We start from the raw sequence: 26,344 nt of genomic DNA on the forward strand, positions 1-26,344 counted from the left end.
CAGTTGCATAGGACTTACCTAATAAAAGAAAGATGAACCTGAGTTGACTTCCCGATTGGTCACATTATGCCTTTTTCATTCCTCCTCATTAGAATAATGGACAATATTTCACCACCGCTGATATACACATTGATATTGTAACATGACAGACGTAGTTGACCAGTTTCCGTAGTGTAGTGGTTATCACGTTCGCCTCACACGCGAAAGGTCCCCGGTTCGAAACCGGGCGGAAACATGATTTAGTTTTTTTTTTTACATCACATCCAGCTGAGTTGTCTCCAATAGTAAAACCATAACATCATTTGTAGTTTTCCTCTGTTATATAGCGGGTGTTACTCCAATACTACTCCGATGTTAACAAACAGTCAAATAACAATTCATTGAATTCTTACACAGTCACTGCAGGAACAACTCTGTGTGTCACACCCTCACTAACACGTTGTCGGTTACTGGCCAATGTGATGTGTTGTTTTTGAACAGAAATTATATATCTGTCTATTACATTAAAAATGGACATAGGATCGTATAGGGTTTGTTAACACTATGTCGTCAGTTTCCGTAGTGTAGTGGTTATCACGTTCGCCTAACACGCGAAAGGTCCCCGGTTCGAGACCGGGCGGAAACACACTTTATGTTTTTATTATTTACATTTTATGGATTTATGGATAACAATAAACTTGACTGGACAAACTGTTCACGAGGAAGTGTTTTGTCTTTTCTCTCCCACACACTAAAAAACAGGGACTGGTTTTGGTCTATTTAATTTAGACATAAACATAAATCATGTGTTTAGGATAGTTGATAAAAATACAGTAGGTGCTGATGAAAACAGTTGTGCTGCTCAGGCTTTTCAATCATAAATCCTGTTTTCTTCAAAATATCTCTAGTCTTGTATTTTAAGTTTTACTCCTGCACTGTTTTCACTTTTTTATAAATACACTGCTGTACCATAATTTTACAGGCTAGTCTAATGCACAACTATTTGTAGCTTCAGTTATTAATCTTTGAATCTGTATTTATACCTGGCTTCAATAGTCAGTTACATGTGTCTTACAATCACCTTAGACTTAAAATATTTCTATTGTCAATATCTCCATTAGCACATACTTCTCTGGTGACAGCTTTGTTGTAATTCTGGTGACTTTCATCTCACTGCAGTGAACTTATTCTTGACTCATTTTGACCTTTTATTAAATCTTATGCTCTTGTGTGCTGGATGCCTAAATTTCCCTCAGGATCAAAGTATCTATTACATCAGTGTTCATGTAAAATTATAACTAGTGGTAGGGAAAAAAAATGTATATAAGAAATTAAACTTGCTTCTTTAAATATACATAGTTTTACACTGCTAATATTATGTTCTTCTACGCACTCATTTTCAACATGGAGGTCAAATAATGAAGACATGGATCACATCCCCTGTTAGTGACAACATGCTGACGGATGGTTTCAATCCCCCAGAGTGAAACAAAGTATTTTTATTTTTGACAATAATTAGTGAGACTGGTGTGGTCCTCGCCACTGAAGACTTGTAGATCTGAGGAACACACAGATTGTTAAAGTCAGTCTCTGCTTACTAAACTAAACTGGAATCAGTTTGTCGTGGCTGTGAGTGAATGCAGAGTTGGATATGTTTGTCCTGGTTCATATTTATTTATATTTCATGCCAGTGATGTCAGGTCATCAGCTGCAATATAAACACAACCAACAATCCATTTACCGTTTCAAAACACATCTGAATGAAAGACCTTTAAGTGTTTGAAGTGTTCCATGGCATTTATAGAACTGCTGAGATCAGAGTCATGTTGTAAGACCATCAGGAGGGTTACTGTCCTCTGGAAAACAAGAGAAGCTCTTCCCATTTCTTCTGGAGCTCTGTCTTTTCCTTCTGCAGCTCTTCTCTCTGTCGGCCCAGTTCTTTGGCTTCTTCCTGCTGTGCCGTCCTCAACGACTCGATTTTCTTCCACTCTGCAGCTGCCTCTCTGGCATCCGCTGCACGTAGCTTCTCGAGCAGCTCCCTCTGATGCTCCAGAGCCCGGGCCTCCTCCTTCTGCGTTCTCCTCAGTGCTTCAATCAGCTCCTGCTCTCGTCTCAAAACCCGTTTTTCTCCTTCAAATGCTCTTGAACCTGGCAGCACACCTGTGTGAAAGAATACAAATTCCTTCAGGTCCAAATTCTCTAGCTGGCTAATTCACAATACAAAGTGTTCCTATCAGCCAGTAGCCCATTTGGTCAGTCCCTTCACCCTCTGCTAACGTGCTATTTCTGTGTGCATCGGGGGGGTTGGGAGGTTTCTGGTAAATGTAATCCACATGAAACAAGAAAGATATTGATTGAGATGAGGTCAAACATTTTCTTCTACTCCTGTAAGAGGAGGTAATGAGAAAGACATGTATAAACTCATGAGATGCATATGTTTGCCATGACAGTATTGTTGAAAGGCATCATTCATTAAGACACCTTTGAAAACAATTATTTACAAACTCTGACCTCTATAAACTATAAAAGCAGACCTGAATGCTGCCTCTGCTCTGTGGAAGTGTCACCATTGGCGTTTGAGCCATGTGAAGAGTCTGGAGGAAACGGTTTGAGCCCGTCAGCCACGAGTCTGGCAAACACCTCCGGGTGTCTCTTCAACATGTGGCGACGCAAGTTGCTGGTTCCGCCGTTTTCCGTGCACTGCAACTTCTTCATGCAAATGAGGCAGCGAGCAGCGTTCAAACTGTCCAGACGCTCATAGTGCCTCCAGATCAGACTACGTTTGTGCCGGGTACATCTTACAGGACGGTTATTGCCATCATCAAATGTCTCTCCCTGTGCAGCCGGTTCTGCTGGATCTCCCTGTGCAGCCGGTTCTGCTGGATCTCCCTGTGCAGCCATGCCGGTAACAGCAGAACTAATGACAGATTCATTCATAGTCTCGTGGATGTCAGAGTCACAGTCCTCCAGAGGCGATTCCACTAAAGAAATAGGGAAATAAAGTTAGAAGGGCTTCATTTAAATTAAATCTTACAATCTGACATTGACAGATTGTGTTTTGTCTGACCAACAATCCAAAGGGTCAGCAAAACCACAAACTTGAGAAGCAGGAGCCTGCAAATATTGACATGACTATAGTAATTAAAATAGATGGGGATTCATTTACTGTAAATACATTTTTTTGTCAAGTATGTTTTATTAAAGACAGGACTTATTGATAAATCCCGTGAGCCACATTTTAAAAAGGTAAGAGTCTCCTTCTTCTGCCAAAACATAAAAATAATATTTTAGCTATAATCAGTGTAAAAGCGAGAGGTTTCCACTGTGCTCTCTTTAATGCAGAGAGTGAGTCTGAGTTCAGGTTCAATGTGGATATTGAAAATATAAGAAAGGGTTCAAAAATAGATAGATAGATAGATACATGTACTTCATTGATCTCATACAAACTCAATTAAACTACAACTAACTGAATATAAGAACAAAAACTCCATCACCTAATGTTTGCAGCTGGATCTGACCCAACACATCTGTAAACTAACCCACAGAGGACGTGGTTGAACTGTACCAGAGCAGAGCTGCTCCCTGTCCGTGTGCGCCCCCTGGTGACCGTTCGTGTGGACAGCTTCAGACGCTTGTCCTCTGAACTTCCTGGCGACCTCTCTGGGATGTTTGAGCCGCAGGTGTCTCAGCATGGTGGTGGTGCTGCCCTGCTGTTTGGCCTGGAGGCCGCTGCACAGCAGACACTGCACCGACCTGGGGCTCAAGGGTTTAAAGAAGCACCAGGCCACGCTCCGTTTGCGGCTCGTGGCTCCGGCTGCCTCCGCCGGGTTGTCCACACCGCTGCGGTCCATTTACTGTGCTCTGTGTTTTCTATTGAACCAGTTTAAATGTGTTCATCAACTGTAAGAGCGGCATCACTAGTGTTAGCTGTGATGCTAAGTTAGCCTGAGCCATGCTATGTTTGTTGTGGCTACGTCATATCCGGGCAATCCTTGTTTTGTCTCCTCATGTAATTTGGCCGTGTAGACGCTGTGAGGAGCATTGCTGCCCCCCGCAGGATGAAATGTGACTAACACGGTTCATATTTTCATACATAGCCCTCAATCATGAAACAGAAATACGACCAACAGTCAGGCCAATAATAAATGTGAACATGTGAACTAATTTACCATTCATCACTTGGCTAATAAACATAGGCCAATATATTTATACATAATATGCAGAAAAAGATTGAATTTACAGAATAAACATGCAGGAGGGATGGATTTATGTTTAGCATTGAACATGTATGTTTATTTCTTAATTCAAGCTCTATATATTTATTTTATTTTATTTCATATTATTTTGGTAGTCTATGGTTTAACCATATAACATCAAGGCTCAATTACGAGTTTTGTATTTTACTGTGGATATACAGTGCCTTGCATAAGTATTCACCCCCTTGGACTTTTTCCCATTTTGTACTGTTACAAACTGGAATTCAAATAGACTTAAATAGACTTTTTCCCATTTGATCAACACAACATGCATAGTACTTTGAAGGTGCAAAATACCTTTTATTGTAACACAAACAATAATGAGAACAAAAGTTGACATCTGTTGGATGCTATTCACCCCCTGAGTCAATACTTGTAGAACCCCCTTAGCTGCAATTACAGCTGCAAGTCTTTTGGGGTATGTTTCTGCCAGCTTTGCGATCTAGAGAGATGGAAATGTTGTCCATTCTTCTTGGCAAAAAGCTGAGCTCAGTCAGATTGGATGGTCTGTGAACAGCAATTTTCAAGTCACATAGATTCTCAATTGGATTTAGGTCTGGGCTTTTGACTGGGCCATTTTGAACATTAACATGCTTTGATCTAACCGTTCATTGTAGCTCTGGCTGTATGTTTAGGGTCATTGTCACTGCTGGAAGATGAACCTCCGCCCCAGTCTCAAGTCTTTGCAGGCTTTGCATCAGATTATCTTCAAGAGGATTGCCCTGTATTTGGCTCCATCCATCTTTCCACTCAATTCTGACCAGTTTCCCTGTACCTGTTGAAGAAAGCATCCCCACAGCATGATACTACCACCACCATGTTTCACTGTTGGGATGATGGTGTGCTCAGGGATGGGCAGTGTTGAGTTTCACATATACATAGCGTTTTGCATTGAGGCCAAAAAGTTAAATTTTGGTCTCTTCTGACCAGAGCACCTTCTTCCACATGTTTGCTGTGTCTCCCACATGGCTTGTAACCAAACTCAAGCAGATTCTGCGTTCCCTTTCAACAACGGTTTTCTTTGCACTCTTCCATAAGGCCAGATTTGTGGAGTACCCACGACTAATAGTTGTCCTGTGGACAGATTCTCCCACCTCAGCTGTGGATCTTTGCAGCTCCTCCAGGACCCCACCATGTGCCTCTTGGTTGCTCCTCTGATTAATTTTCTTCTTGTCCGGCTTGTCAGTTTTAGGTGAAGCTGACCTTGTCTTAAACAGGTTCTTGGTTGTGCCATATTCTTTCCATTTTCTTGATGATAGTTTTGCATGGGTGCACTCCGTGTGAGATCATTCCAAGGCTTGGGATATTTCTTTATAACTAACCCTGCTTCATACTTCTCCACAGCTTTATTTCTAGCCTGTTTGGTGAGCTCCTTGGTCTTCATGATGCTGTTTGTTCCAGTAATGATCTCTAACAAACTCTGAGGCCTTCACAGAACAGATATGTTATCAGGATAAATTGCAGACAGAGTGAGACCTATTTACTAATTCTGTGACTTGCAAATGTGACTTGTGAAGGCAATTGATCGCACCAGATCTTTGTTAGGGGTTTCACAATAAAGGGGGTATGCACTCAACACTTTTCAAGTTTGTTGTAATCATTTTTGAAATCCATGTAATATTTCCCCACTTCCAAATGATGGACTATTTTGTGTTGGTCAATTACATAAAATCCCAATGAAATAAATTTTAATCTGTGGTTATACCATGACAAAATGTAGAAAAGTCCCAGGGGGGTGAATACTTATGCAAGGCACTGTATATCGGCAGATATATGAATAGATATAAATGGGTAGAATTTCTATTACTGCCGCACCCAACAATCAATCTGGCTCTAATGTTTAGGGTGCCTGTGGGTGAAGATTATCATTCTCCTTGCTAAGTCTAGAACAACACTGGGCAGGAACATCTGATTTACAAAGTTTGGGATAATTTAAAAATGTAATAATGATTTGAACAATACTCCTTTTCAAATACACAAAAGGGCTTTGTTGGCAAGTACAGGAACAATACATTTTTTACAGAAGTAATCAACCAAGGTCTGACCAAAGGCACTAAATGAAGACAATTGTATTTATTAAAGGAAATGTTTGTCAGGCAGATGAACAGTAAAGTTACCCAACTCAAACACATTGTGCTCAAAAAGCCAAATTATCAATTAAAACAACAGTTAAAGCGAAACAAGATAAATATAACAGCTTTTAACAGAAATATTCACACGCTGAAAACACAAACACTGAACAGAATGAACTGAGGGAAACCTTCTCCACATCAAAACATAAATAAATACAAAATGTCTTCCTTACACAGACAAATGTAAAGTCAATTTTTGCAGTGAGCTGGCTGGTACAAGCATTGCACTGCATATTAAATAGGTGGCATTTTATCAGTTTTCAGTGCAAAAAACAAAACGAATACAACTGTCAACAAGATGGTGAAAGTCAGTTGGAATGTATTTTAAAAGTGGTGGGTTATGGATCATCCTGCAGGCAAATGTATTAAAAACACTAAATGTAAACTTGATTCAGGGTTTTTGGAAAGCACTGTTGGGAAAGCGTGAGGTAAGCGTGCATCTGTATTTAATATTATTTAGGATATTCAGCAGAACTGAGATGCAGTGAGCGACTATAACAACCGCAAACCAACACTTCCTGCCTCGTTGTGTAAACACGTTGGTGAGGCACGCGTTTCTACTCTCACGCACGTCAAATCCAGTGGTTCTACTCAATGAAAAGCTCAGCAATGATTCAGGGTGACTGTTGCAAAACAAGGAGGGGTGGTGCCCCCCCCTGTCTGGATTTATACATCTGTAATAACTTTAAATGCAAAGACCGATGAAACTCAATCTTGTGAAAACAAAGGAACATGTAAACACATGTAAACAAAATTTTGAAACATTTTAACTCTGGCTTTGTATTAAAAACGTTTTGACAGTTGAACAATGAAAGGTCGCTTTTTTTAGGACAAACCTGTTTCTGCTTATGTAAATTTTCAACCTGTTACTCCACCTATAATCTGTCCTATGTGTAAAACCAACAGGCGGCTGGTAGTTTCCTCCTTCAGTCACTTTCAGCGGTTAAATAGATGACCACTGGTGACAGGTCTTTACAGCAGAAAACAGGTACTAACAATCCTATAAATCCATCTGAGCCAATTCACCTCTGTCTTTACGTATGTTGTGTGTTTGTGCCAAACAGTCAATATGGACCCAAATATCACGAAAAATGTGGAATCTGTGTTTCACTATCACCCTCCTTGAAACTGCTTGCAGTAATTTATTTATTATGGCTGAAAATACTGAGAAGATGCTGCTGTGGTTTGAGGGGTTTAAATGTTTTTGATACCATGAAAACTTGTCTCTACTGAAGTCCACAGTAAATGTGTGTAATCCAGCTCATCACAGCTGGTACATCTGTAAAGCAGGAAACTACAACTTCATAATTCCTCTGAGTGCTTATACGGTTTAAGTGATACTCTAAAGTTTCATTTAAAATGAAGAATCACTATAAGAAAGGGGGATTTTGAGGGGCAATGCTACAAATCAGACATTTTATTATTCCTTTCTCTACATAGCTTATTCTAATCCCTGGTATTTTATGTGTGTCACGGCAGCTTATAATATAAAAAAACCTACAAGCCCTTCTTGCAATATTTTCAACAATTTGAATCTCTGCTTATTATTACACACTTTCTTTAAAAGACTACACAGCTCCAGTATTCTTATTCTGAATTATACACAGGCTAATCTCCACTGGTTTGTGATTTGTATTCCGACAGTGATCCTTCTGCAGCCGGCGAAGGATTTTATTATTCAAATCACCCTCATGCTTTGTTATTCACATTCAAGCCTGTGGTAAACACAAGGTGCTTTTTCGTGTTGGGAAAACATAACACCCAAATATTTAGAAAATATATTATGTTCAGTAGAGATTCAAATGTTGGACTGTAAATTTCAGTTAGATTTCAACCTCACAGTGTCTGAATTAACACCTTGTACAGACTGTGCTGGACACAAACATTTTGTCAGTGGTTATTTACAAACTCTTGTGATTCTCAAAAATTGATCATGACCCAAATTTTTTGCAAAGGAATGTTAGAAGCCAGTATTGCGTATATGCTTGTGCACCGGGTTAGCATGTCTAAAAAGAAAAAAACATTCTGGCATATCTTAAGGATAAGGTACTTAATTTGCTCTCTACATTCATGTGCCTACGCAATCTGTTTAAAGTGAAAATATTGTGAGATATTCCCTTGTTTTTGAGAGCTGAGCAGTTTTGATTTGGGCCAATATTTGACAAAGGTGTGGTGATTTAATAACATGCGCCACATATCAGTCTTGTTTGGGAGGAAATGTGCAGTCACGACTCCACGAGTTAGTTAAATTGTCTCATAAAGCGAATGAATATCTGATCATTGTGGATCATGTCTACTTTTTTGGCATGGTAGACTTTGGCACAATTAACTCAATACAGAGCTTTTGAGAATCTGAATAATGGAGCTGTGAATGACAATTTAGTGTAAAAGCAAATAGCAACTGTGAGGGTACAAACATCTACGACACAATTATATTCTCTCAATCAAAATATTCTGATCAAATTGTGAAAATACAAAGTAGTCATGTGTAATGTAAACTGCCAAAGCAACAGAATTAAAAGGAGCGACATTCAGAGCCCAGTTTAGTCAGACATGTAGTAGATGCACTGGTTGTATAAATAGAATTAGTTCTTATTTCTCTGCAGAGCCTCGCACAAGTTGTGGTTGGGATCCGGCTCCTGACTCATGATCTCAACGCACTCCCATTCTCCGCTACAGCTGGACCGCTTCACGGCCTCCACCACCGTCTGCACATACAGACCGTCCTCAAATGTTGGTGCCATGGCAACTGGTCCTTGCGCCCATGACCTGCGCTCCTCGTGAGCCTGAAAAGACTCTCTCAGTGCCTTCACCATGGAGCTCAGCCCCCGCAGGTGAGGCAGGGGCATCTCTTTCAACTCCGGCCCCTCCCACCCGCTGTCGCCTAGCAACAGCTCCTCACCGTTACTCCCGTTGCGTTGACCATACAGTTCTGTGCCTCTGGCAACCAACCTCCCAGTGGATCCAACTACCATAACCTCGTGCACGAATGACCCCGGCATGTTGAAGTTCAGGGTCACGGTGCAGCACACACCACCAGAGCGAGAGCCAGTTCCACCCATCAACATTTGGAAGAAGCAGAAATCGTCACTGGTGACGCGGCGGATGCCTCGGATCAAACCATTCTGTTCTACAAAAGTCCGCAGTAAGCCGTGTACGCGCTGGGCTCGGGCACCAGTCAGGTAACTTAAAAGGTCGATGATGGCAGAGCCGACAGTGTGCAGACCACCTCCTCCCATCAGCTCCTCGCAGGTCCAGCCGTACGACTGGTCCAGGAGGCTCGGGCCGTAGACCCGAACATCGCACACCTGCATTTCACCCACATACCCCTCCACCAGCAACTGACGCATTGCAACAAAGGCTGGCAGGAAGCGCAGGGTATTACCCATAATGCTGAGCAGCTGGGGATAGTATCTGGCGGCAGTCACCATCTTGAATGAATCCACAGCGGTCGCAGCTTTCTCACACACAACATTCTTTCCTATACCTGCAGAGAGAGAGAAACAGATAGTTGAGGTCAATTTCATTAATGGTATCTAAGGTAAAGACAATAAAAATCAAAAGATTATAAATTCAAAGACATAGTCTTCCCACGTAAACAACTTTCATAATTTTTGGAAGTTTAACAATTAATTTTCTTCTTTCAAATATTCTCACATGTTGCAGGTAAAGGTGGCGAGTTTCGTTTTAACTCACTCTGATTCTTAATTTGTCTATAGTTACTATGTTATTTAGTTATTTAACTATTTAGCTATCTATTTAGTTAGATATACCTTTAAAATTGCAACCTATAGTGTGTACAGTTTGGGTTTTGAAGTATACTAAATATCATTTGAAGGTGCGGTGTGTATTTGATGCCTCAGTGCTTGGCCACACAAAGGAGCTGATGGCTTTCCATGGCCCAGTTCCTACGGCTTGGTATGGACAAACAAAAAGTCAACTTTCACATGTGTTAGCAGAGGGTGTTAGCAGAGTGTGAGTGGACAGTTTTTTATCTGCGGAGATCGGCAGCCATCACTACCCCTTCGAATCAGTGTCGTGGATAAATCCTTTGGTGGGACAAACTCAGGAAGTTGCAACTAAAACAGGAAGCTGAAGTCAACACTCAGGAATTCCATCAGATACAGTAAGTTAACTTTACACATCTACTCTCCTCTGATACAGTGTGTTGATTATTGCTTCAGTTTTACAAGCTGAAGGTGTGGTTAATTGATAAGAATGAAAAATTGATAAGCTTTTTCCCCCCTCCAATGACTACATTTTCTGTAGGTTACAGCTGTGATCTCCATTAATTAATATCTCAAGCATAAACCCTGAGAAATATATTACAGAAGAAGATAGTTCAGTTCCAGTAGAAACATGTCTTAGTGAGTAATGTCATCATAATTGTCATCATAGTCCAAAAATTCAAATCTGTTCCGCAGCTGACCTGCCACGCCCAGTCAGGTCGTATTTGAAGTTTGTGTTACTCAGATGCTCATACAGTGTAAGAGGAATCTGAAATATGAGACCAGAACCTGGTGTTTAGGAAGAAAATGTAATGTTTTTGTTTACCCAATAAATTAATTCAGCTGTTTATCAAATAATATCCACCGATATTCAGTGTTTTATGTTTTATGGTTTGTAATAGACTGCATGTATGTAGGCTCAGCACATATGTTAATTGTAAAAGTGTAAGTCTACACACTTATATGTACAAGGTTGTATGACAGGTCTGTAAAAGAGTATGTTCATTCACAAGCTCTCACCCAGTGCTTTGACAGCAATCTGCCTCGTCATTGAGGGAGGAATATAGATGCAAACGAGGTCGACATCCTGGTGCAGCAGGACGTCATCAGATCGGCTGGTGTGAAATGGTATTCCAAGCTCCTTGGCCAAGCAGCGTGCCTCCTCTTCGCTTCGGCCCCAGAGCGCATGAACCTCAAAGCCCTCAGCTTTCAACAGTGGGACCAGCACCCGGGCTGTGCTCCCTGTGCCAAACACACCCACTCCTGGCAACATGGCAGCGCCATTCACTGTGACCTCAGCTGAGAACCATAGTCAGACTCTCCAACATCCTAGGGGCCCGGGATCCACTTGTCTGTCACCGTTGGGACCGTTACTGTTAATTCTGGGTGAATTTATCTGTAAAAAAAATGATCAGAGTATTAAAGCTGTGTGACACCTACAAAATCGCTTGTTCATACATAACGATAAAACAATTTTCTGGGTTAAAATTACTGTTGCTTTAAGACATAAAAACACAAAAAACTTTGCTCTCTTTATAGTTATGTGGAAAAAGGACAGTACAAGACGTAATTAGATCTATATAACACTCTTACGATAACCAAAACAACAGATAGTAACTTCCCTCAGGGCACAATATCTATGTTATTGATTTGATTTATCTCCCAGCTCTAGTGACTATACAAACAAACAGGACACACATGTCTGATGGAGGCTCAGTCCAGTTTTTCTTATCTCCAGTCTCTGACAGCCACTTACGTTCTGTCCTGCTACATAGTCAGCATACCATTCCTCTGATATCCCACACCCACCAAAAGTAAACGTCATCTCTATCTCTGCAGCACTTGCAATTTATGTCTGTGTGCGCGTGTGACCTTATCCACGTTAAGGATACGTCATTCAGTATTATTTTCAAACAAAACAGAACATTATAGGGTTTCATTCTGCTACTTGTTCACACAACTCCTCCTTTACCTTTGGTGATTTCCTGCTCTGACTCTTTAGAACCTGTAAGTCCTGTGTGGATTTGAGTCATAGCACCTGTCTGCAGATTTAGACCTGCACCGATCAGCTGATTAACTGATTAGTAAAGCACTGTCGAAACATTGCCAATTTCATGTAGGAGGAAATTACACCTGGTATTTTCCTACACTGGGAATATTTATGTTTTGAGTCGTGTTGGTGGTTGAAAGCTGCATCGAGCAGGAGGATGAGCAGTTTTATTACTTGACTGAGGAATAATGTGGTGGAGCAGATAACTAATAATTATGTTATGAACGTGTATTTGTGGGAGAAGAGTTGATGTTAAGCTGGCTCAGGGGACTCACTTGTGTCATGTGCAACCACAGACTGAGTGTGTTTGAGTATGTGTGTGTGTGTACCTGTGCACCTGCATTACCCTTGTAACCAGAGCTCAAACAAACATACATTTACAAGGCTGACAGCAGTTGAACAACCCCCTCTTCTCTCTGTCAGACAGACACACACACACACACGCGCAAACGCACACGCACACACACGCCAGTGAAAACCTAGCTGTGCTATTGGTCAGATAACAAAGCCACGCCACACTGGTTTCGCTGTGTGGATCGATAATAGCTGGACATTAGCGATAATAACTGTGATATCAAAAACACACAGAAAGCGGCCAATATGTTTTATGTAACAGTCGCATATTGGTAATGTGCTCCGGATGTAGCCACGGCGCCCACTCACCAGCTAGCCCCACTCAGCTGCTCCACACTGGGGTTATTGATAATGTTAGCTAGCACGTTCAGCTAGCCGGCTAGCGAGCCGCAAAGCCAGTCAAAACAAACTAGCAACAAACACTCGCACTTCGTTGTGGTCAGTATCTAAAGGTTAGTGTGTGAGTAGACGGTACAGACACACAGTGAGGTGTTATCTACCTTCAGTAGCGAGCAGCGGCAGCAGCAGAGGCTCCGGTGGAGGAGCTGGGAGCTGAGTCGGGCGCTGCCCAGTTGCTAATGGTAACTTCAGGACGACAGGCAGCAGTGAGGGGGGGGCGGGGGGGCGGAGATAGTGCACAGGCTGGAGATGGGTCACCGGCGGAGAACTCACACTCTCAGGCTGCAACACCACAGTGAAGAATGTGGACTAAAGTGAGACGTGTTGTTTTATGTTTGAAACAGGTTAAAAATCCATTTGTTAACCACGGAGGCCGTTTTATATGTGACGTTTTTAATTGAAAGGTATAGAGAGAAGTTAAAAAACAAAACTGCCACACAAAATGAAAAGATAGAGACACAGAACGATTACAGATATACACAAATGATCACACAGAGGCATACAATGACAACAGACACAAAAAACAACTGTGAAGATGCACAAAATGACCACAAACAGACATTAAATGACCACATAGAGAAATAAAATAACCACACTGACACTCAATAGGACCACATAGACATAGAATGACCAAAAAGACACTTAAAGTGACCATAGAGTGAGACACAAAATGATCACACTACGACTACATAGAGACACCAAACGACTGAGGTACACAAAGTGACTACAAAGAGATTCAGAACGATTACTTAGAGTTCCAATACAGGGCTATGAAGCATTAACTGGGTTGGTTATACACAATAACAACACAACATATGTCATGGTTTTGTTTTCTCAATCCATTCATGACTGAAGGTGTGCCCATGGAACAGGAACAGTTGATCAGCCGTTACCTGCTGGGCGTTTCCCCATGAGTTACTGGCTGGCCTCGCATGTTTTCATATACAGTCTATGGACAGCGTTGGTATTCTTGACAGATACATCATATATTAGGGACATTATTGTATACACAGTTTCTTTTATCTGTCAAAAAGTTTTAACATGACCATAATCTACAATGACAGTGGCTCCCACACACGACTCAGAGACCTTGTGAAATGACATTAATATTGTGTAATTATTATTTTATTATCAATATCGTGTTAATCCATTCAGTTGCAAAAATACTCCAACAAGATACAGAGATGGTGATAAGTGGATTATATCCAGATGTGTCTGACAGGTGGAACAATGGTTTTATGGGAGTCATAGAAAAAAATGACAGTTACACAGAGTAGAGTCCCTATGAGGCCATCAGGTGGCTGATGGAGGTTACTACCACAACATGCTGCTTCAGATGGCAAGAATGAAAAACCTGTGGACTGGATACACTTAAGATATGGTTTCATATTTCCTTTCAAATTTCTGACACTCTGTCACATTCAAAATGGACAAAATTAATTTTACTTTCCATGGATGTTTGATGTGAAACTATGAAAATATAATATATCTTCCGACTAAATCTAAATTAAGCTAATGTACTGACATGATTCTTGCTGTTTTGGGTTTGTACCCTCATGGTTGAATGCACTTATTGGAAGTCGCTTTGGATAAAAGTGTCAGCTAAATTATATGTAATGTAAACAATTTCCAGCACTGCTTTACTTGACAAGCAGATGTTGGCAAACATTACTTGGCAAACATTATCCACTTGATTTGATCAAACTGCACTGATCTGTACCTCAGGAAACACATATAAAAACAGCCTGTATAAATTTGTATTGAAAAGTGTTGATTTGGATTTTGGAGGGCACATAGTCAAGTTAATTGAATTTGCCTTGGTAGTATTGTTTGGTTTAACATGTTATAATTCAAAATACAACTTTATTTTAAAACTTCACACTGAAGCTGAGTGGACACTTTATTACATGACTATTAATTTGTGATATTGTAATAGTATGATAACAAATCAATGACAGGGAAGTAGTTTTGATACTTTAGTAAATATTCCATTTTCATTTGTGTTTTTATAATGTGTGTGTTGTTAAAACTGTGCTTGCACTTTCTAAGAGTTTAGAAAGTGCCGTGCTCTCTGCTGCGCTTCCCCACTCCGACCAGCAGGGGGAATAGAGTGCTAACGGAGCTGGGCCAGACCCGGACCGGAAACGCAATGCCTTCTGGTAGTTTTAGTTCTCAAAGGAGGACGGGTGAACACCGCGAAGAACAAAACCACACATTCACCATCATAAATAAAACATCAGCCTCTAATCCAGCATAAGAACAAGCCCCGGGACAGTTCGGGTGGATTCGGTCGCCGCCCGGAGAACATCGGCTCAGTTTTGGGTGAAAAATAAACAGGAAGTCGTTAGCTTTGTGGGACGTGTAGTTCCGCTCGCAGGCCGCGGAGCTTGACAACAACGCGCAGAATAAAGAAACAACAATAAAATAATCGAAGCTTCGCCGCCGAGACTTCACCGTCACCGTTGGCGCGGAGGTAAACATGCCCGGCTTCACCTGCTGTGTGCCCGGCTGCTATAACAACTCGCACCGGGACCGGGACCTGCGCTTCTACACGTTTCCTAAGGACACGGCGCTGAGGGAGCTGTGGCTGAGGAACATCTCCCGGGCCGGGGTCAGCGGCTGCTTCAGCACCTTCCAGCCCACCACGGGACACCGAGTCTGCAGCGTGCACTTCGCAGGTGGCAGGAAGACCTACAGCATCCGAGTGCCGTCCCTCTTCCCTCTGCGGGGCGTGAACGAGCGCAGGAGCCGGCGGGGCAGAGGCAGGAAAGTGTCCGCTGGGGTTGGTGCCCCCGGCGCCGCTGCGACCTCCGGGATTGTCATCACCAGCGTGCTGGGCAACACGGCGGAAGGAGCCGAGGGCATCACCGGCGGCGAGGCGAGCGACGACACCATCACCGTGGTGCAGATCGGCCAGAACGGCGAGTACCTGGGCACCGCGCGGCTGCCCGCTCCGTCAGAGGGGACCTGTTACACGGCGCCGATCGCCAGTGCGGACGAGCTCAACGCGGACGACTCGTCGGTAGATGCCGCGTCCATCCTGCACCAGCTGCCGATGCAGTACGTCAGTGTGACCAGCAGCCCGCTGGACCACTCGTACTCGCTGACAACCGGCACCACGTCCACCGAGCTGCTGCGGAAACTGAACGAGCAGCGGGACATCATCGCACTGATGGAGGTGAAGATGAAGGAGATGAAGGCGACCATCCGTCAGCTGCGCGTGGCCGAGGCCAAGCTGCAGGAGGAGGTGCGGGAGCGGGACCGGCTGCTGTACGGCAACTCGGTGGCTATCAGCGTCCGGAAGAAAGTGTGAAGGGTGAAACATCACCGGGGACCACCCGTTACAGAGACTCGGACTAACGCAGAGAACACCGAGGGGGTTGGAGACAACAGATCCAGCAGATCCAGACCTATTTTGTATAAAACTACGAGCGATGACAATTTAATTTTCATCAAGTAGAGCAGATTTTTCGTAGGCCTGATGTAAAAAAAAAAGTTGGCTGCCTAGTTTATGTAGCTGATAGTAATAAGCTCATTGCTAATCACATACAAACATGACAAGTCCACTATTGACCTGCAGCCCAGCCAAGGTCAAAATCATGTTTTATTCATTCAACAGGTTTGACAGACATACCACATATTTACAACAGAACTGATGCTAAAAGCTGCCTAGTTGCATTTAAAGTTTTTCTCCTGAAGCTTCTCTCTAACACAGTTTTAACATTTGAACTGAACTAGGTTTGTGCGGGAAATCTCTCACTAGCTTGTAGAGGTCATATAAGGTGCACCACGGTAAATAATCTATAGGATTTCATTTTTTAACCAGAACACTATCCTTGGCACATTTATGCTGTTGGTCATAAACCCATGACTTTATCTGAGTTGCCTTCAAAGTTGTTTTATTTTTGTTGCTGACAACATCTGCACGACCAGAAAAAAGACTTTAATGAACTCCTTAAGACTTGAAAAGGCACTCAAAAGATGGAATCCTATTAAAGGATGTTTGTTGCATTAAGTCAATTTTGACTTTTTTTCCTTTTCCTGAGGAAATCTTAAGAGAAGGACCAAGAAAATCTTTTTCTCAAGATACTTTATGCAACTTAAATATGTACGTCTGTCTCCGAGGTTGTTCAGCGAAACAGCGCCTGTGTGATCTGTGATTTATTATTGTATGTGCCTGTTTATGGTCAGATTGTTTTTCTCTCTCACAAAACATTAGTGGCTGCATCTCTCTGTCCTGATCATGTGCATTTCATGCACTGGAGGTCAGGCACGTTCAGACTCTTCGACATGGTCCGACAGCTATGATCTGCCCTCATTTGAAGGAAATTTCATTTTGAAATGGCACTGACTAATTTCAGATGTGTCCTGACTTTGCCCAGTGTCACAGTAACGAAACAGACTAGGTCAGAAGATCCTGGTGTACTTAATGTTTTTACCTTTGAGTAAAAACTCACGGGGCTGCACTGAGGGCTTTTGTTTGGACTCTTTATAGGAAAGATGAAATAAAAAAAAACAATTTAAAAGTTCCTGTGGCTCCTGTAACTTCTATTGTCGGATACTATAGGATTGTTTTCTCCGGCTCTTTTGGGATGTTGATGAATAACAATTTGTGTTATTTAAAATCCTCAACCATGAAGATGTGGAATGGAACAAATGCATAAACTTGCACAGCCAATCAAACATTATTGATGTGCTGCTGTTCAGTGACAAATGACAACTAGTACTTAAAGCATCACCTAACATACAGCGTGTTAGGTTTCTGAAGAGGATTTTGGAAAAGATGAAGTGAGTCATTTAATTGTTCATCTTGAATTATTGAAATTGAGAGTTGTACTTGAAATTCGGTGAGAAACAACTAAATCCCAAAAAACGATTGCAATAGCAAACTAAACATTGCACACGGTTGATAAGATAAACATCAGAAAGTGTAGGCACTTCTGAAGATGTGCTGCTGCTGCAAATCTCTCTTGATGGTGACTGGACAGTTCCAGCATTTGCACTGCTGGGAACCCTTCTGCATCTTCAGCAGTTATCTCAGGTTCACAACTTGCAGGATTAGGGATCCATGTATAACCTTCCTGTGCTCCTGTCTCATGAAGCGGTCGGCTCTAAAAAACAACAACAATGAAGCCCAGACATCCCAGTTGTGTTGTCAGTGTGGATCGCAATTTGGAGTTAGCTGTTGATTACTTGATTCATGATTCATTTAAGCCACATAATGTAAAAAAACAAATTAAATTAATTGCCATTACAGGATTCCAGAGGATACCATTGTTTTCAGGTTGGTTATTTTGATGGAACAGTCGAAAAATACAAAAAATAGTCTGTTTTTTTGTAAAGCAGCCAATTTTCATATTTGAGAGGCAGGTTATTTTATTTGACGTTTTTAATTCATCACTTCAGATAATTAATCTGCTTATGATTTTGTCCAGTTGTGTCAGCTCCGTGGTTTCAGTGTTTCCCCATACAAAGCAGTGTAAGTCTCTTGGAACTCAGTAGAAACAACAAGTGGTGAAGTGTGTTTTGTTTTGCAGGGACCTCTGTCAGATGTTGCACTACGCTTTTGAGCCCCTAGATGGCGGTGTGATAGAAGCTCTAAGAGGCTGCAGTTTAAGCTTCTGTCTCTTCAGCCTAATTTGCTTCATCTGTCTGTCTGTGTTTGTTGGCAGCTTTGAACACCATTAGATGAATTGTTGTGCATATTAAAGCCCTAAGAGCTTGAACATCACAATGTGAAACAAAACCTGTGACGTAGCTCCTCAACCCCAAATTTAAAATGTGTAATTTTAAACACCAATTGTGATAATGTGTCACATGAAACAGAGAAAGAGGGAAAGGCGGATGAATGGATAGATGGAGAGCATTGGAGAGAGTGAGGATCCAGATCCTAATCTCATCTGGATTTATTTTTTTTAGTCTCAACAGTGTTGCATAATGCCTTAATCCAGGGCTGTCAATCAAACTTAACTTTATCTTCCCTTTCTATGGCTGTAGCCGTTTACCTCAGCCATCTTTACATATACGAACAACAGCTTCTCATCTCAGGTCGTCTCACCTTTAGAGACTAATTATTGAATGTGAATGATGTAAAACAATGCAAGCATCAGCAAAAGTTTGATATGCTCCTGCGAAGATACATCCAATCCCATCAGGGGTTGTTGTTATTCGTGATATTTTGATAAAAAATTCCAGTGGACATTTTTTTCTTTTCTCATATTTGGATTTATATTTGGAGAATATTGAACAAGGACCACTGTGGAACATTTTTCTTGAGATACATACGTGATGCACTTCAAGTACCTTTTGCAAGATAAGATAATTGTCTTTTAAACTGTTATCCAAAAAGCTTTAAATGGATGTGCCTGGCTCCAGAGCAGGAATGGACGTCCATGTACATCTGCAGGATTCTGTCCAAGGACTCGACCAACAGATTCTTCAGAATAATTGTCTGCTGTGGAAGTCTTCGGATTCTCAATATGTTATTGTATAACAAGAATGGTACTCTGAATAGAGCACGCACCTCCACCAAGGCCCAACAGTCCTTACCAACAGATCTTAAATTCAACCGAGCTGCACCAAATTTCACACACTCATAGATATCAGTCCCCTAAATATGCCTGACTTTTTAAATCAAGATCCATGAATTATTCCCTGGGGAAAACTGTTAGAAAACTATCTTGCAATGATGGAGAAAGAGAAAAGAATTCCTGGATCAGCACCAAAATATAACGGGTTCTTTCCTGACCAATAACACATCCTTCCATCAAGTTTCCTGATAAACCATCCAGTAGTTTTTATGTAATCTTGGTAACAAACAGACAAACCGTTGGCAGAGGTAATTTTACTGCATGACAACCTGCCTTAGAGTGACAAAAACATTACAATAGTATGATGATTTACATTACATCTGCAAAAGTATGAGGAAGCGTGAGCACCCATGTGATTGATTATTATGCTGCTTTAACAGCTTCCACAACAGTTTGGAGACATGTCTTACATCCACCTTGATGAGACTTGAGCACATCTGTGAGGTAACAATGCAAAAGCAAAAAAAAACAACCCCTGTTTCCTGAGCTAATGGAGATGTTTTCAGGAAGACTCACTGTTGTCAAAGTAGCTTTCGTGCATGTATTGATTCGTGGCAGCAGTTACAGACACAGACAGATTATTCTGCAGTTAATGGTGGTTTTAAGCCGCAGATTAACAATGGGTGACCATTCCTCCTGTGTCAGTATACAGATGTGAACCAGGATTTACACTAATGCACGGAGTGTAAGCCATCTGGGGGGGCGTAGCAGGGGATTTGGAGGCTGAGGGGACAGGGATGTAAGACAGGCGCTCAAGTGAGAGAAGTTTGGAATAGGGTGGATGGTTTACAGTCACCCATGTTTAAACTGGGTTTGCACGTAATTTTAATTCTGTCTTTGTCACGACTCTGGTTTAGACTGTGTAACACATCACAGTGCTCTACAGTGAGTGCTCTTAAGTGACTGTGGATGATTCTCACGTGGGCTGCTGCTATTCTCACAGGGTGCTCTACATCTACGTCGGACTCCCAGATGGGCTGGATGTTTTATTCTCACTGGGACGTCCTCCATCTGCCCACATGAAAGAGAATCCTCCTGACACCTCTGATATTTGTGGGAAAAAAACGTTGCTCACTAATAAAACAGGGTTTTTGGAGCAGAGTGACGCGTGTGACAAGGCAGAGATGGTGCCAGACTGTGTCCAGTGCACAATCACAATTACACTATATGTATTTTATCCGTTTTGTAAATAAATGCTCTAAATACTGAGAACCGGAAATGAGAATGCTCTAATCCAGTGTGCTGCTTTGTGATGCTGTCATTGGTCTGCTGTCTCCCATCTCTCTATCGCTCTCGCCTTGTTGCCCTCCCCACACACACACACACACTCACAAACATCCTCATACTGTTTGCGTTGCATCAGTCCCTTCCACTATTAATCCAGCCGGGTTGTGCCTCTGTGCTTTGCGGCACTTGCAATCTGATGAATTCCCAGCGGATGGCAGGATTTTGAAGCAGCAACTTTACTCTTGATTTCTGCGTCAGTGGGAGCTTCACATCAGAGCCTCTGGTTCAGAGTTGGGACTCAACTCCCCTAAACTCTGCTGGGCCAAACCATGAGGTCCCATCCAGGCACCACGATGCTGCTGCTGCTGCCCATCGCCCTCTGCCTCGGTAAGGATGCTTTTTTTTCTGCAGTTGGTTGAGGTCTGTGTGTTCAGTCTCCTGGAAGAAGTTCAGTGCTGAGTTTGCTTTGCTTTTGTCTCATTATGAACACTGTAGTTTTATTTGTTCTTTTTTTCTCTGTTTCTTTGCATCTGTTTTTTTAACTAAACTGACTTCAGGTAGAAACTCAGATATGCTGATCAGATGATTTTTAGAAGGTTTGTCAGAACGTGAGCGATAAAGGACGTTTCATTCAGCTTATTCTGAATCTGATGAGAGAACAGGTTTTACAAATGCACTTACCTAAATGAAATGCTCACTGTCCCCTCGTGTTCCCATTCTCTCTCCCTCATGCGTGTGTGTGTGTGCGTGTGTGTGTGTACTCACACATGCTGTTGGGTGTATAACAATGTGTATGTGAATTTGAGGTTGTTTTTTTTGTGGACTCTGGAGAAGGAAAAACAGCTCAATTATGAAACAATACACTGAAATTTTGCAATCACAATTACCGCCTGTATAAACACTATAATATCATGTCAGTAGGATAAACAATAAAACAGCAATCATCATACAACACAGACAAATAGAAATAAGTAAATACAACAGGACTGAAACAATCCACTCACACTGTCATTAACTGCCATTAATTAGACATGATTAGTAAACTCAACCAGGACAGCTGACGATTAACGCTAACTGAAAAAATAAGTTGCATATAACTATTGTAGAAAATATAAGTATATTTTGGTGGTGAGTAAAACATTGACATCAGTAACCGTACAGTTACTTTTATTGATTAAGGTAAGTTTTGAGGCAGGGTCTTCTACAGTCTGACAGTTGTGGTTGTAAATGCCTCGGGTTCTACACTGTGGCCAAAAGTATTTGGACACATCCCCTGTGCCCTTCAGCTCCGGGACTTCCTGGTTTGAACGTGATTCATTGGTTCAAGTTAAAGGAAATATTGCTGCTGCAGCATATGGTGATACATTTGAAATTGGTGTCCTGTCAACTTTGTGGCAACAGTTGAGGATTCTGACATCCAAAAATATTCAAGGTGTTGAATCAAAAAACAAACTTAATGCAAAAGTCGGACAAAAATCCGCACACTTTGTTGATATCTGTTGAGTATGTGTGATGGATCTAAACATTGCTCTGGTAAATTGATCGTCTTTCTCTGAACACACTTCCCTGTTTCAAGTTAATAGTATAGACGATCCATGAAGGAATAGTTTTCCCAGTTTATGGTGGTAGACTGAGACTGGTCTGTACAGAGCCCTGACCTCCGACCTCATCCAACACTGTTGAGATTAACATGAACAGACAAGTAGGCAGGACAGTGTCAGAGCAACAGATTAGGTGTTAACCAAACCCATATGGTTGTGATGTTCATGTGTCCACACACTTTGGCCATGATGTGCATATCCGATACTGGAACTCTCCCCCAAGGCTGCTGACAACTGGATTTGTCCTGAGATGTCTTGAAGGTCAACAACAAAGCAACTATGCGTCTAATTGACAGGAATCAATCTCATTATAACTAAACTTTATGGACAAATTTACTTTCACCAAAAGTCTTGTGGGCCAAATAGGTTTTTGAATGTTCCAGTCAGACTTGTGTCACACCTGTTCAGGAACCTTTCGATGAAAACTCGAACTGGTTGCAGAAGGTCGTGTTATGTATAAGCTGATCAATGCTCTCAGAAGGCTCACATGTGGTTTTGTGGTCTTTCGCTGAATTTGGCTTTGACGACGTATAATCCCTCCAGATGAATGGAATACAACATATTTCTATATTTGTTTGATCTCTGTAAGCGCTGGACTGATCTCGTCTCTATAAACATGTTAACATAGTGATTTTGTTTCTCTTATTCTCAGTCTGAAAATACACATGCTGTGTTTTGCAATGTCCCCACACACACGTTCATTTGTTTGTACAATTTCTGATAAACTCTGGAGTATACTTGTCTCTTGTCTTTCCCTCTTCGCCAGGTTTGGTCCCTGTGTGTTTCGGGGCGGCAATTCCAATTTCATGTGGTTCCATCTACAAGAGTTTTGCCCAGTGTTTACTCACACTCGGGGACAGTTTGGTGGAAACACAAAAAGACCAGAGTACACAGGACATCGATGCAATCTGCAGGTGTGTGTCTCTGTCACCATGGTTACCATCCAGTCATACTGTGTCTGTCCTGATACAACTTTCATTTTTCAACTTGTTTAAATTGTAATCCTTAAAGGTACGGAGGCCTTCGGGTTGCGTAAACACATGAAGAGCCCTCTCTAGTCGCCCCCTGATCTGGATCGGCATCAACATTTTATTTTCCTGACCCATAAAACATCCTTCCTCTAAGTGTCATGGAAACCTGTCCAGCAGTTTTAGTGTAATCTTCCTTATAAACAAACAGACCAACCAAAAAACCAACAAACAGACAGGGGTGAAAACATAACCTACTTTGCTGGGATAATCAAAGCCGATTACAGGAGTCTACAAATAAAGTGGGACCAAAGGGTCAAAAAGGATAACTTTAAAGAGTAATTTAACACTATTTGATTTCACTGCCCTCTCTCCAGTCTGTTTCTGTTGGTCAGAGGTGTGCTCAGTTTAACCTGTAACCACAAACTACAGTGCTGTGACAAGACGAGGAGCTAAACCTCCAGATGTCAAGCAGAATAAGATTTTAAGGGGGATTTTTGGAGCTATATTTACTCTACAGCCTCTGCACAGGTGTTAACCCTTTTACAGTCTCATCACTGTGTAACTGCAGTTTACTTCCAACAAACTTTCCTGGTGAAAGCTCTATGACGTCTCTTCCTGTCCTGTTTCCTCGAAGGTCCTGGAATGCGTTCCACGATTGTGCAAACTCAGCCCTTGCCGGCTGTCCCGGAGAGGCAGCAGCTGTCTGGGAGTCTCTAAGACAGGAGTCCAGGAAAACAGAGTTTTCTGGAAACCTCTACGACATGTGCGCCAGTCGCACGACCCTCCCACCCAGCACTGTGCCTGCACCCCAGAACCCCCCCACCTCCGACCAGACTAACAAGGAGACACTGAAAGGCCGAACACACAAACACAGCCCCACCCTCAGCACGCTGCTGTTCCCTGTGTGCAGCACGCTACTCGTTCTGCTCAGGAGTTAGTAAGCTTCTCAGTCAGTGTGATGACAGCTGAGAGTCCTCCACCTGCCGCCATCCAAACACACGAGGTTCACATGTCAGACGTGTCAAGATTACTCACTGAAACCCTGAAATCCGGATTTCAGAAACAGGATCAAATGAAGAATTTGGTTTTGTGTTTCTTACAGGGACAGTATAAAATATCTATTTAGACATTAACTGATCAGATTATTACTGGTATGAGCTTACGTGCCTCTGCCTCCGAGAGGACACCGAGGACGCTGCTTTCATTCTGACATAAATTACCCTTACTGTGGTTTTACTTTTTTATATATGTGGATGGCACATATCCAGTCAGTATTAAATTATATTGACGTCATTTACTATTACTTAGTCACAATATTTAAGGCTGGAGAAACAAACAGTTTAATCCAGGGAGAGAAGAAGTAATCGCACAACTGCACTACGTCACATCACTACATCACAGAGGGATTTTTATTTCAATGCCAGGTGTTCAGATGCATTTGTAATCCAATCATGCGTGAGATCACTATTATAGGGGGTAAAACAATACTTTAGAGAGTATAACTCATCTCTGTCTGTGACTGGTTTAAAATCAGAGAATTTGTTTCTGTGTGGATGGATTCTTTGCGTTGTTTACATGTTGTTGCTAAATTTCTATCACTGTTTAAAACTGTATCATTTCATGTGACTCCTCTCAGTGGTTTACTCGTCCTTTTTGAGCATTTTTACTGTTTATGTTGCTTTTTCTACTCTGAACGATGCAGGGAACGATGCAGGGAAGTTTTAACCTTGATAAATGATATACAGTATACATTAATGAATCCCCTGTGGGGCAATTAAAAAGAATTCACAGCAGATCAGAAACTTCTCAATATAACACATACGGCAAAATAACATATAAAATAAATTTCAATATTCAAGATTCATGTCTTCATTGTCATCATTCTCAGATACAAGGAAATTGTAAGAGATTTCCAAGATATATCTATATACATGTGTAAAAATATATAGAAATAAAGGGTGAAAACAACAAAAGTAGCAGCATCAGCAAATAACTGTATACAGAAGGTATAGTAACCGTATTTATAGTGTGAAAGTTAAAAGTACTGGATCAGTAGTGGGAAGACAGAGGAGTGTTTCCCAAATTCCATCCCACAGTTATTGTAATGTTATTTAAAGGAGACCTATTATGCTTTACCTACATTTTAGTCATTTTTGTTAAAATGATTCATGTCCATATCAAACATGGCCAAAGCTTGAAAGAATGGGCAAAGTATTGCATGCAATTCTGTGAGATTACGGAATGGTATCAGACAGACCTCTAAAATCAATCAATGTTTTGACTTCTTCCACGATGAGTTGATTTCTTTAAGTCATTCCTTCCAGCTCGTTCTCCCAAAACAGTCTGCTTGAGTAGTACTATAAGTATTTCATATACTCCATCATCCAAATAACTAATGGTGCAGGTTTACTATACAGTTGAATAACATTTACTAGCAATATTTGCTATTGTGTTTCCTGTTATCCACTTCAAATGGCAGTTTAATGCATTTCCTCCACATGAAAATGTTAACAGGGGCATAGAGATTATTTTTTCTATACAGACTGTGACTAAGAGAATAAATCCACCTTCCACGCTGGTAATGGGCGTAAGATTTTACAAACAGAATGTTTGTCTGCTCTCATATTCTGGATTTGAGCTTAAACACAGATACATTTGAGAGGTGGCCATTTCCAATCAATTATGTTCGATTACTTTTTTCAGTTTAGTGTGTTCAGACCAAATGAAAAGTGAATTTTTCACCCCAGTGCGGTTGCATACAAAGTCTATGCAAAGAAGCGAATAGCCAGGTGTTGTACAACTTTTCTTTGACACTGATATGTCACACTCATATTTAATTCACTAATTTTCACATCACCACTGTAATTACTGTTTGATTTTCTGTTTTTTCCCCCTTATCATTACATTATTCAAAATGTTTTCACACTATTAGAGTGATACGTACTTCTTTGTTTCACTCAGATTTTTATAGTCCAACAAAAATGTAATTGAAGGTATACTCGCATAAACAATTCAGTTTTTTTCCCCCTTAAATTACAACTATTGCTTTTCTTTAAG

General features: G+C 41.5%; 4 protein-coding genes and 2 non-coding genes across 6 annotated transcripts; 4 read left to right on the forward strand and 2 right to left on the reverse strand.

Moving 5' to 3' along the window:
• Positions 1-162: 162 nt before the first annotated feature.
• trnav-cac lies at positions 163-235 on the forward strand. The gene has a single exon. It is a non-coding gene; the product is annotated as a tRNA-Val (tRNA).
• A 317-nt stretch (positions 236-552) lies between these two features.
• On the forward strand, positions 553-625 carry trnav-aac. Its single transcript has one exon. It is a non-coding gene; the product is annotated as a tRNA-Val (tRNA).
• A 793-nt stretch (positions 626-1,418) lies between these two features.
• LOC118111502 (zinc finger BED domain-containing protein) lies at positions 1,419-3,975 on the reverse strand. The gene is made up of 3 exons (XM_035160513.2): positions 3,545-3,975; positions 2,514-2,960; positions 1,419-2,139 (listed from the first exon to the last, which is right to left on the reverse strand). The coding sequence occupies exons 1-3, from the start codon at positions 3,828-3,830 to the stop codon at positions 1,826-1,828; spliced, it is 1,047 nt and encodes a 348-aa protein (XP_035016404.2). The 5' UTR covers positions 3,831-3,975; the 3' UTR covers positions 1,419-1,825.
• Positions 3,976-6,200: 2,225 nt separating this feature from the next.
• gfod2 (glucose-fructose oxidoreductase domain containing 2) lies at positions 6,201-13,096 on the reverse strand. The gene is made up of 3 exons (XM_035162294.2): positions 13,000-13,096; positions 11,116-11,491; positions 6,201-9,854 (listed from the first exon to the last, which is right to left on the reverse strand). Exons 2-3 carry the CDS (start codon positions 11,366-11,368, stop codon positions 8,953-8,955), a joined length of 1,155 nt encoding a protein of 384 aa, XP_035018185.1. The 5' UTR covers positions 11,369-11,491; positions 13,000-13,096; the 3' UTR covers positions 6,201-8,952.
• Positions 13,097-15,031: 1,935 nt separating this feature from the next.
• Positions 15,032-17,427, forward strand: thap11 (THAP domain containing 11). Its single transcript, XM_035160208.2, has one exon. The coding sequence runs from the start codon at positions 15,378-15,380 to the stop codon at positions 16,209-16,211; it is 834 nt and encodes a 277-aa protein (XP_035016099.1). The 5' UTR covers positions 15,032-15,377; the 3' UTR covers positions 16,212-17,427.
• A 3,365-nt stretch (positions 17,428-20,792) lies between these two features.
• Positions 20,793-25,147, forward strand: nrn1lb (neuritin 1-like b). Its single transcript, XM_035160220.1, has 3 exons — positions 20,793-21,102; positions 23,083-23,230; positions 23,922-25,147. Exons 1-3 carry the CDS (start codon positions 21,045-21,047, stop codon positions 24,223-24,225), a joined length of 510 nt encoding a protein of 169 aa, XP_035016111.1. The 5' UTR covers positions 20,793-21,044; the 3' UTR covers positions 24,226-25,147.
• Positions 25,148-26,344: the final 1,197 nt, after the last annotated feature.

The sequence above is a fragment of the Hippoglossus stenolepis genome, chromosome 1, assembly GCF_022539355.2.
Source record: "Hippoglossus stenolepis isolate QCI-W04-F060 chromosome 1, HSTE1.2, whole genome shotgun sequence".
Taxonomy (NCBI): domain Eukaryota; kingdom Metazoa; phylum Chordata; class Actinopteri; order Pleuronectiformes; family Pleuronectidae; genus Hippoglossus; species Hippoglossus stenolepis.

Bases quoted from the DNA above. Each gene is read 5' to 3' on its own strand.
- LOC118111502 (XM_035160513.2), bottom strand. From the start codon at position 3,830: ATGGACCGCAGCGGTGTGGACAACCCGGCGGAGGCAGCCGGAGCCACG. The intron at 2,961-3,544 runs GTACAGTTCAAC...CTATTTCTTTAG, and splicing joins CAGGGAGCAGCTCTGCTCTG to TGGAATCGCCTCTGGAGGAC. The intron at 2,140-2,513 runs GTCTGCTTTTAT...TCTTTCACACAG, and splicing joins AGAGCAGAGGCAGCATTCAG to GTGTGCTGCCAGGTTCAAGA.
- gfod2 (XM_035162294.2), bottom strand. From the start codon at position 11,368: ATGTTGCCAGGAGTGGGTGTGTTTGGCACAGGGAGCACAGCCCGGGTG. The intron at 9,855-11,115 runs GTGAGAGCTTGT...CTCTCTCTGCAG, and splicing joins GATTGCTGTCAAAGCACTGG to GTATAGGAAAGAATGTTGTG.
- thap11 (XM_035160208.2), top strand. From the start codon at position 15,378: ATGCCCGGCTTCACCTGCTGTGTGCCCGGCTGCTATAACAACTCGCAC.
- nrn1lb (XM_035160220.1), top strand. From the start codon at position 21,045: ATGAGGTCCCATCCAGGCACCACGATGCTGCTGCTGCTGCCCATCGCC. The intron at 21,103-23,082 runs GTAAGGATGCTT...CCTCTTCGCCAG, and splicing joins GCCCATCGCCCTCTGCCTCG to GTTTGGTCCCTGTGTGTTTC. The intron at 23,231-23,921 runs GTGTGTGTCTCT...GTTTCCTCGAAG, and splicing joins GACATCGATGCAATCTGCAG to GTCCTGGAATGCGTTCCACG.